The sequence below is a fragment of the Thermobia domestica genome, chromosome 5 (genome assembly GCF_964235325.1).
Source record: "Thermobia domestica chromosome 5, izTheDome1.hap1.1, whole genome shotgun sequence".
NCBI lineage: Eukaryota > Metazoa > Arthropoda > Insecta > Zygentoma > Lepismatidae > Thermobia > Thermobia domestica.
In genome coordinates this window covers 235,196,426-235,208,562 of record NC_137458.1, presented here as the reverse complement: position 1 = coordinate 235,208,562, position 12,137 = coordinate 235,196,426, and the positions used below count along the sequence as shown (strand labels likewise).

At 35.6% G+C, this 12,137-nt stretch overlaps 1 protein-coding gene across 2 annotated transcripts in view; it reads left to right on the top strand.

The window, feature by feature from the left end:
* Positions 1-12,137, top strand: part of LOC145686458 (uncharacterized) — a 136,753-nt gene that overhangs the window by 30,487 nt on the left and 94,129 nt on the right. For both annotated transcript variants that reach the window (XM_081759775.1, XM_081759776.1), the window contains one exon: positions 7,388-7,537. In XM_081759775.1, the coding sequence (XP_081615901.1) occupies positions 7,388-7,537 (150 nt within the window). The remainder of the gene's footprint in view (positions 1-7,387; positions 7,538-12,137) is intronic.

Sequence of the window (12,137 nt, the reverse complement as noted above, 5' to 3'; positions counted from 1 at the left end):
CGCAAAGTCAGTTAATATTCAAAATTCAAAAAAAGAGTAATACGAACAATAAAAGGTATTAAATCAAGAGCTTCATGTAGAAAAATATTCAGAGAACTAAAACTTCTTCCACTACCTTGTCTTTACATATTACGGATTGCAATTTTCATATATAAACATCTCAAACCGACATTAAAGTGCAATAGTGACGTGTATATTTACAATACAAGAAGGAAAAGAGATTTTGCTATTCCCACACACAGTACAGCAGTTTACCAAAAAGGTCTTAAGTATACAGGAATATTAATCTACAACAAATTACCTAAGAATATAAAAGATCCCTAATCACATAAAATTTTCAAGAAAGATTAACACGATACCTATTGCCACATTGTTTTTATTCTCTTTCTGAATACTTTGAACGTACAGAAAAAACTTGTAAAGCCAGAATTAAATGAAAAACTAATAAAGTTGACAACTGTAAATAATGCAACAAGTAGATACGTAAATAAGAATAGTAATATGTATGTATAGTGGTATGTATTAGCAATATGTAAGTTTACTGTGTATACTTATAATTTGTGTATTGTGTACCAAACCACCTGGCTTACAGGTGGTTTACAAAACTCACTTTAAAAAGATGTATGGTGTACTAGTAATAAGATGTACGGTATATGATGTTAAAGATGTATAAGATGATCTTCGTTATTCATATAGAAATATTGGCATGTTCTATACCACATGTACAACACTGTGGTCGCTTGAACGAAAAATAAATAAATAAATAAACAAATACTTCATTAGAAATAGGTATATTACAACGAAACATGAAACATGTTGTTTCATCTGCTCGTCAATTAAGGCATGGAATACCCAAAGGGAACACACTTTTCTAACTTCGAGGTGAGGTAATGAAGAATGGCATGATATGCCAGTACAGAAATGTGCAAGTACTACAGTTCTTGGCAAGTCACTACATCTTTGTCGCCTCGAAAATCTTACTGATAACGAAGATATCCTCTATGACACGGGAATACTCGTTGTGACCATAGATGGTCTTTCAGGCCAAAATTCTTTCTCTAGAATTCCTGATACAATCTGTATATAGTAGCACGATCATTGCAGTCATTTCCCAGCGCAGGATTAATTTCCTTTGAATATTGATCAATATTCCAACCGCGTGCAAAATTACCCAGTATTTCCCTTTGGGCCACGACCAAATTACGAGCGTTCTCATTGCCACAGATAAGAAGAAATTAAATATCTAGAGTTCGTTCTGCCGGCTGCAGTGCAAGTTAGCATAAGTTTTAACATGTGCTAAACGCTTGAACTTATCAGAGCGTCCGGTCATCGGTTGCGTCATACGGCAAAATTTTCGTAGTGACTTTCTAGGTATGAAGCTTATTATGTGACGGTAAATCAAAAAGTAGAGGCAATTTTTACCTAACATCTTTATTTATACACAGGAAGAAGAACTACAAATGTAACTCTTCCCCATGTTCTCTTGCACGGCACTTTTTTCTTTTCTTTTTTGTATTGGTCCATCAGTTCCTGATTGCTCTCGAGCCCACGCCTGTGCCGCTTGCTTGACCTAGTTATCTGATTTGAACCGATGACCACGCAGTGCCACCTTCAAAGGTGCCAAATAAGGCGTGTACGGAGAATGGGGGAGCAATTCAAAGCCAAGCCGGTACACGGTGTCTACTCTTTCTCCCACTTTAGACGAATTGCAGGTTTCAATTTTCTTTACAAGATAGCACAATAACCTGCACTATTCACAGTTTCACCATGTAGGCGGAACCCTGTCAGGATTAGTTCCTTATCCCTTATGAAAAAAACAGGCACATGTACAGGCGCATGTAACACAGGCCCTTTATCCACCTGTGGGACAGTCACATGTGCAGGTGCCTGAAAATGACCCCAGTTTGAACGCCCTACACATGCATGTTGAGCAAACATGTACAGGGCATGAACAGGTATTACTGCACATGTGTTTGTACGGTAGATACCCTAATAGATCTACCATAAAAACGTATGTAAAGTGCCTGTCAACGAAGAAGACGTGCAAGTACAGCCGCTGTACCAGTATAGAACATGTGATGTACGTGTCATGTATAATGTCTGTAATATGCATGCTGAACACAAGTTATATGCGTGTATGATAAATAGCTTTTACCTTGTACATGTGAAAAGTACTTGCGAAATATGCATGTCAGATGTAAGAACCGCATGTAATATATATATACATGTAAAAACCATACATGTGACATGCATTTGCGAGTATGGAAAACATCTGCTACTTGCATGTAACAGGTGGAGAACATGGAAAAACCATACAGGTGACATGCATGTTACAGGTGGAGAATTTATAAAAATTGTACATGTGACAGGTACATGCCACATGCATGTTACGTGTGTGGAAAACCTCTGCTGCTTGCATGTAGCGGATGTAAAACATGTATAGTAACATGTAAGAAACATGTGTTCTGTTAATTATTCGCCATTTTGCAAACTGTTATCACCCTGCCACCTGGTGAGTCATAACGGAACCTGCAATGACATAAACAAAACTTTATAGTATGCTCTTTCGTTTGGTTATTAGTACAAATAGGTGGACATTAAATATTTGAAGTTATAAGACTTTAAAACCTGATGAATCATTTGTAATAACCCTATGTGTGTGTGTGTGCGCGTGGTGCCTGGGTGCCAGACGTATAGACCAAAAGTAACCAAATTTTGGTCACGAGTACCTTGATCCAGGCCCGAGACCAAGAAAGCTTTTCTTTTTCAAATTCGAACTAGGGGTCACAGGTGACCAGCGATTTAGCAAGACATGTAAAAAGTCTAAAATGACCGATATTAGTGTCACACAGGAGCAGGGAGGGGCTATTGAGATTTATATAGATTTTATCAATAGAATAGTAGTAAATCAGCAAAAAACGCGAAATTTTAGTTATATCAAGGGGTCTTCCCCCCCCTCCCCACCCGCCAAGACAAATCTGAAATGGTGCTCCTGGTGTCACATCGATAGTTCTCGTGGTCGGTGAGATCAATGGTGAAAGTTACGGGAATCAGCATCCAAAAAAAAAAAAAAATAGGTTTGTTTTCTTCTCTTCATCCTGTATTCAACAGAAGGTGTAGAAATCAAGTTTCCGATTTCAACATTGTAAAAAAAAAAATAAATAAATAAATAAATAAATAAATAAAAAATAAAAATAAAAATAAAAATAAAAAAATAAAAAAAATACAGCGACAGATTTGTTTTCGGAAATCGATTCAGCATCTGAAGAAAATATACTATCTCCAAACGTATCTATAAGCACCGGAAATTGTAAAAGTTTGCTACTTCTGGTTTCGATATAAATCTCTATAGAGCAAAAATGGGTAACAGATAGCTGGACATGACCTTTTAATATAAATTTACTGTTCCAACAGTAAGTCTCATCTCTGACCTTATCCATCTATTGAAATCGAAAAACGTATGTCTACGATTTCCGATGTGAATATTGAATTTGCATATTTTGGAATTGTAGATGAGTTTCACACTTTGAAACGAAACTCACTTGTTACTATCATAAATCTTCAACCTGCATGTATGTAACTGAAGAGGTATTTCTCATTGGTAGAATGTTAGCTTGGCATTCAGAAGATTCTAGTATCGATTCTAGCGTGTGGCCACCCTGGCTGCAGTTCACCAGTTACACCAGGTGAATATAGGAATGGTAGGCTACTTTACAACACAGGGCCTGACCACTGCCGTTTCAGTTACCTTCCCCTCCCCTATCCGGATCTGTAACTTAGGTGTCGAAGATCACAAAATAATTTATGTCAAGTGCATGCTTCTTACATGTTTACGTTTATTTGTACAGGTGCTGTATATTGCATGTTTTTAATTTCTGACATTTGCATGTTAGTGTACATATTATCGTATCCTTTTATCCATCTGCATGTACTTTCCAGGTGTTTTACATGCACATGGTAAGTACCTGGGCATACGGGGGAAATCTTGCATTTCCCATGCATGTGGCATTAGTTTCCGATACATAGTGATTTACCTGTCTTATATTCCCTGTACATGTACGCTTTATCTACGTCTGCTAGGTACAATACATGCACCTGTGACATTCATTTTTCGTGGATGCATGTTCCTTACCTGTTTTCATTTATATGTACAGGTATTGTACATTCCATGTTTTTCACTCCTAACTTACGCATGTAAACATGTAATTTACATTGCAATTTTTCTATCGTTCTGCAGGTACTTTGCATGTGTTTTACATGTACATGTTAAGTACATGGGCATAAGAGGAAAAACTAGCATTTCCCATAGATGTGACTGATAGATTACAGGCACATGCCATCAATTTGAATCATGTTTTTTGAACATAACCATTGTGTTTGTATGTCCCAGGTATATTACATGGACCTGTACTATGCATGTACCTTGGTGTATGTACATTACATGTCTCCTTTATATGTACAGATACTTTTCATTGCATGTTTGAGAACTTCTAACATTGAACACCATCTACACATGTATCACATGTTTATAGCCACAGGTAGATTCACCTGTCAGTGGGAAACTAACATGCTTTTTACAGCTACAGGCGCCTGTATAGTACCTGTTAAAGTCACATGTACCTGTACATGCACGGAACATTGCCTGGAATTTGTCACATTTTCATATGGGATCCCAAAACAGCGTTAGCATCACTTTTGTACAGGATTACTCTTGCTTTAATTTCTTACGAATAAGGAACAACGGATGTTCCCACTCTAGGTTTCGCCATTTACTCTCTGCTTCGTAGTGCTGAACCCATGCATCGTCGGCTATTTTGATTCGTTCCAAAATACTAGGATCCGTTTCCTAGTTTTGAAACTAGGTAGCCATTGCGACACGCCGCTACTGCTTCTCAGCTGAAATTCTCAGCTGAGAGGTACTTGGGTATCCTCGCACAAATTTCAGGATACTTTAATTCATCATGCACTATTGCATATGCTGATCCGAAACCGATGTCCAAGAATGCCGCTGCTTGTGCTATTGTGATTCGTGATAATGGCGTCCACCCGTTGGACGTTTTCTTCTGTGTGAAGTTTTTGAACGTACGTTACATTTGTGCGTCCCACTTTAGAGCGGCCCGCACACTCATGTCTTTCATTGAGTCATGGTATTTGCGCTAACAGCGGACGGTGGGTGTTTGTTTGACTTCCGCCAACCATAGAAAGAACACTACGACGCACTGTTCCTCAATGATGAACTCATGGAGTGGTGCACCCATACGTGTGACCTTTTTGCTCCGCGACACTCGATTTGAATGGTGCGGTAATGGCTCCTACTCTTAAGTATACATGTAGCGAGTCTTCGTTAACCCATGCCAAAACAGGAAATTGCCTTGAGTTTTTGATTTTTACCCTCGTAGTAGACTTGCCATAGCAGTCTTGTGTGCAGTATTTACAGACGTCAACAAAATTTCAAGATTCAATGAAAATGGAAGCATATGATTTAGCATGCTCTGTTGTATTTTAGGCTTCCAAACTATGGTTTGTAGTAGAACGACTCTATCCATCTGTCTATTAATAGTTCGAAAAGCAATAGCTATAATAGAAAGCGGTAAACTGTTTGTTTTATATGGATTCAGTGTCCTAAGGATAGCTTCTATCATCAGAACACTGAATCATTATAAGACAAACTGTTTGGGTTCTTATCTGTCTGTTTAAATGGAACTGGTAAAAATGTGTCGCTTTCAGTTTTAATATTGATTCCCGTGGAGCAAAACTGGTAAGAGTTAGCAAGACTTGCTCTTAAAGTGTGATTTAGTGTCCTAAGAATCCACACTTATACTTATATTGAAACTGGAAGTGGTAGAGATTATCATTTCTGGATCCAATAGTAGATCCCCATAGAGCATAAACAATAACAGTTTATTTATGTGAATTCAACTCCCAGGAATACAGTAAATTCAATGTCGTCCTGTTCCCTTTTATTAAAGTTGGAAGTGATAGAGATCTGTCATTCCCGATTTCGATATTATATCTTTATAGAGCAAGAGCGGTAAGAGGTATCGCAATTTTTTAAATACAGTAATTATATATGGATTCACATACCTAAGTTACGTTCCGTCCCCGCCTTTATCAGAATCGATAGATCTCCTTAGGGATTTCAGAATTGGATCTCTCTAATTTAGAAGTCTAACATAGTTCCACATTGTGCAGTAAAACTGTTTATTGAGTTACTAATTTACTTAAAAAACATTTTTGGTACCTCGAGTCTAGTTAAACGATTATAAAAATTTAATTAATTAATGCAATGTTTACTTCATGTTCTAGTGTTTCCTCGACATCATTTTTAAAAATTGTCCTCACTGTCACTCCGGTAAAGACTTGAGAACCAGTCTAAAAGCTAGTTATACATATTTTATTTTTAAAAAGTAGAATATGAATGACCACATATTTCACTAGTACCTTGTATGTGTGGTAGTTAATTGGTGTATTATATTTTTAAAAAATCCAATGTATATATTTTTTATAAAACTTTCTTAATAGCTGTTAATATATAGTTGTTAATATATAACAACTAACTCTATATCCTATGGAACCTGGAGGTTCAATGCCGCATTCACAGAAGCTTTCCACTGACTTCTATCCTTCGCCAGCTGGATCTAGTTTTTACTTTGTACCTAGGTATTCCTATTTCTGCGAGATCCATCTTAATATTGTCCTTCCATCTGCGCCTAGGTCTTCCTAATGGTTGTGTTCCGATTGGAATTCCAGTTAGTATTTTGAAAGCGTTCCTGTTTTCTTCCATTCTGGGTACATGGGCTGCCGACCTGAGCCTCCTAGATTTGATGCCCCTAACAATGTTTGGTAAACGGTATAAATTAGCTATATAAGATACGAAAATCATTACAAGCACATGACCAATTAATTTCTATTTCAAAATAATTCCGTTATAGTACATATTCTGTTAGTTGATCAGTTCTGAGTCGAACCAATCGTAACACAGGCAAGTTTATCTGTAGGTTGCAGTGCCAATTAAGTGTTGATAAAAGAAAGAGTGAGATAATTTATTAGTAATGTGTTAAGTCAAGAGGATGCATATCTGCATGTAGGTAATAATCATAATTTTTTTTAACATTGCACCATCTTCGATGTCATAAGCATACGAAATACCGTGAAGTATTGTAAAGTAAAGCATTGTTTCCTATGAGTATGAAACACCTATCTTATATCACATAAAATGAAAATTGAGGGCGACTTTTTTAAAACAGGCGTGATGAATGGGAATTGGTGCAACTTCTAAGTTTCCTTTCTTGCAATGAAAGACATCCATCAAAAATACACAAAATAAGGTTGATGTATTTAAGATAAAATGTGCGTTTAAAAATTATTTTTTTTTTATCCTTTTCAGACAACTTACATGCAGACGGTGACCTTTACAGTCCGTTATTAATAGCTTTCTCCTCGAAATCAATTTCATTAGCAATAGTGAAGCTGCTTTTGGAGAAAGGTGGAAATGTTAACGAAAGAACACCAGATGGTCATTCATATTTATACAAAGGCAAGTGAAAAAGGTTTCTTATTTTTAATTTTACTTTATAAATATAATTATATATATATATATTCAAGTCGAAGGCACTACTATGTTAAGCGACGTGGCCTCATCATATGTCAATCTATGGGGCTTCTGGAACAGTAAACATTCAGCTCACCACCATTTCAATGTCTGGCTACCCTAACCTAGACATTCGACCAATTAACACACGAGCTATTCCTAGAGTCTCTAAATAACAAGTGCCCACTGAAGTTCATATGGCTTTCTCCAACCATATAATCTTAAGAACGGACGTCTCAAAACTGACGTATACATTAAACCTACTAACCATAAGTTAATACCTCTACTCTTCAAGAGCTCCCACTTTGAACATATTAAACATTTCCCATCTTACGCGTTAACTATTCAGGGTAAAGATGATCATATCAGTTCTACCACATCAGCAACCACCTCTAGATTCCATCACCACCCGGAAATAACTCCCAAACTTATCTGCAAACAAGTCAGTTGTGAAAGAAACCCCACAAATAATGCCACTAAAATCCACTATTCCAGAATTCCTTATTCAATGCTGTCTGAGCTTTCGTTTGTCACAGAAACTAATCTTCCTTACCCCGTGTTCATAATCTCACCTGAAACGGAAAAGCTTTCACGATCAGTCGCAAAATTATTTACTGAAGGTCTCTCAGCCTTTACACTTTCATTGCGAGAACTAATCCCTGGAAAGAACTGATCCGCGCTTTCACGGAAGTCCCGGAAACCGAGATGCAAAGCCTCACTACTTTCAATAGCAGTTTGCCCTTCCATTATACCATCACAAAGATAATATGTACACTCATGTCCATAATGATTGTCGCATATCTATAACTGTCTTCTTGTAAGAATATAATTTGATAATGATTTTGAAGGATACTTTTAATACTGATAATATGTGTATAATCAGGAAATGTATATTTGTGGTAAATTTCATAGGAAGAATTATAAATACGAAAATTGGAATGAGAAAAACAAAATGTTGCTAAATAAACAATGAAGTTTTATTTTCGTTTTATTGTTCTTATTTATGCTCTTTTGACATGAAATTTGCCACATACATGTATTTGCCGATTATACACATACTAACATTATAAGAAATACCGGGCGATTTAATTATCAAATGATATTCCTACAACAACATATTTATAGATATGCGACAATAATTTTGGACATGAGTGTACTTTCTACCAGTCTGGTAGTTTCGATCTTTCCAACATAATTAACATCCGTAAATAAACTCATTGTCAATAGTGATGCACCACGTGTGTTAAAGTTGGAATGCTTATTGCCAGCCTCTCACAAATCACGAGTTGCGTCTCTCTTCTAAGTGATTAAATTTTGTTCTTCATCCCGGGAGGAGGATGGCTCAGTGGTAGAGCTCTTAGCTCTGGGACATGGCGTCCCTGGTTCGATCCCAGGCCAAGTAAGTTTGTGGTCGACAACATCATTGGGTTTTCTCTTTGTACTCCCATTTCCTCCCACAATTTCATTCTATCAATTCTTCCATTATCATTTACTTGCCTTAATCATCCGTCTGCCTTAGGCTAAAGGGCATAATCATGGGACTCTTAAGCTAAAAGATTTAAGGAAAAACAAGAACCAGATTTCAATTGTGATAAAAAAAAAAAAATAATAATCACAAATCATAAACAAGGTTTAAATGGTATTTATCTTAGCTTAAAGGGAAGCAAAACATTTGAAATATTTCAGCAGGATGCAACAATAGTGAAAGATCGTTGTTCAAAATAACTAATGATTAAGTAACTTGACAACACACATCAGAATATGATATACAGTGTGGCTACAATCGTCATGAAATAAATTAGATATATTTCACCCCAAAATACCCGAAAACAAAACTTTTCTTTCCGCATCAATACTTGAAACCAAGTATGGTAAAAGACCACCTTGAAAAGATTCTTGTTAAGACTGAAATACGTCCTTAATCAATATAAAACGTGAACAGCGAAAACAAAGTCTGCGCTCTAAAGAACCTGAGATTTGATTAAAATTTCAGTGACGAGACAATTGATACAAGAGAATTTTTATTTTTCTCACCATTTTAAGATATTTTTAGGTGACATCTTAGAACAGCAATTCCAGTATCACAGAATAAATATTCTTTCTTCTTCGTTATTCTCGAACAAATCAAACTTAATAGTGTAAATATAGAAAATTATACTAGTTGTCGTTCGAAGCTTAATGCGGTTCGCAATGTGCCAGTCAACGGTCGTGCGAAGCCATAGCTGCCTTGGTGTCACTCCTCGCCTCCCCCCCCCCCGCCTTTTTTTAAAACTGACAGTTAGATAAATACATGCTATCTATAAATGAAATTTTTTATGTAGTTCTGATTGACAATAGATGTGAAACTTGTTTAGTTCATTACAGAATTCATTTTTTTAAAATTCTCTCCTATAGGGATTCCTATAGGTTATTATTATTATTATTATTATTATTATTATTATTATGTTCCCAAACCCTTGTCTGCGAGTTGCTTGTACGACAGCAACATCTCTTGGCGTCAAATGTATGTCAACGCAGCTAGCAGCAACTATTAACCTGACTGTGAACTATTATGAATCAGCGTGACTGATAAGGGCTGTCTTATATTTCGCTTAGATGTTTATGCAACCTAAGTTTTGAAGTTTGCATGTTAGCGCTATTCGCCGAGTGAGATGTTTTTGCTTTATGAATAGAAATATTATTATATTTAATAATAATAATAATAATAATAATAATAATAATAATAATAATAATAATAATAATAATAATAATAATAATAGTAATAATAATGTCTAATAGAGCAAATAACGTAAATTTCTTTTAAATAAAATACACTAACGTTTTTTGTATTCTAAGGAAATAAAATCCAATATTTTAAATACTTCATCGATTATCCTTTACCGAGGACCGTAGAGGCTTAAAACATGTGGCAATAGAATCCTCACATGCTTAAAGCTACATTCTCAGTGGAAATCTTCATTTTTTTTAACGTGAAATTTTTAACCTAGTAGCATATTGCATTTTCGGAGGCTACCCTGCGTATGCATGTCTCCTGTTCGTAGTTAAGTCTTGTGTTAAGCCATTTCATGTGAATCAATCAATCAATCAACTTTGCCAATCAACCAAACTGAAAAAAAAAGTCCTCATCATCTCAGAATTTGATAAAACTTGGCGTACACATAGGCGCTATGAGAGATGATCATGCACCAAATTTTAGCTCTGTATCAACTGTAGTTTCAGAGTAGTGAGTGGTAAAAAAATAAACAAATTTGTTGTTTCTTTTGTAGAACTGTGTTAGCTTCAATTGGTCATATCGCCCGTAAATGTTGAGCTAGAGAGGAAAATAATATACCATTTTGAACAGGAAAGAATAGGCTACAAGATGTGTCAGGAACATTTATTTGAAAATCAAATATTTTCCGGGAAATTCCGGGAAAATTTTGGATCAGTGATATCTCAGAAAGTGCTCATTTGATTTCCTTGAAATTGGAAACCAGGGTAGCCCCATATGTCCGGCATAAGTGTGCCAAATGTCAACTTGGGCCAAGAATGGGCCTGGAGTCTACAATGATTTTCGTGTGACCATGTCGGGAGAGACACCTGGGGTGCCAATGTGGCAACTTCCCAATTTGTCAGTACTGGTGAAGTAACGTGTAACTGACCTGGCAGTAGGGTTGGCTGGTTTAAACCAAGGTGGTTTAAACCTGCTGTTTTTTTTTTTCAAAAAAAAAAAAAAAAAGCAACTGGTTAAAATCAAAAAGCGAAAAATGTTCGTAAAAGTGTGTGCTCGTAAAATCTTGATGGACACACATTTGTGGGTTATCACGTTTCACTCTCTTATATATTATTCGTATTATATTCAGACCTAAATTCCCCATTCTTTACGCAAAGGGATTATACTACAAAAGCAACTTTTCTTTTTTTGTATAAGTTTATGAATTTTCTTATGTGATTTTTTGTAGTTGATTATTATTATTATTATTATTATTATTATTATTATTATTATTATTATTATTATTATTATTATTATTATTATTATTATGCAGTTGCAATCAAAGAAAAATTCTGAATATTGTTTCGTTTTAGTAATGTTTACTATTGATAAAATCCATCGAAATGCCGTACTTTTTTTTTGGGGGGGGGGTATACAAACCGTACGAGAGGCATTTATTGAAATCAGAAGTATCTTTGTTATCTATTTATGTATAAATGGATCAAAGTGAACTCAAATGATTCGTATCTTTATTCACTTTTTGTACTGATACGCAAGTTAAGTCATTCCTTCTTAACTTGGACTAAGATTATTTCTTTAACTTGGACTAATAAAAGTCGTAGTGAACTTACTTGGACTAAATTAGTTCTTCTGTACTCTGCAGTATTTTGAAATTGTCCATATTTAAATCTGTATAATGGTTTCACTTGTTCAACTATTATCTTTTTGTCCTCCTGAAATGACTCTTGACAATTATATTAACAAGTATGTAAAGATCAGTACGACGTATTTTTATCAGGAGTTCTTCGTGAGTGAGTCGGTAGATGTATTAGTCCCGGTTTCGAGTACAAATGA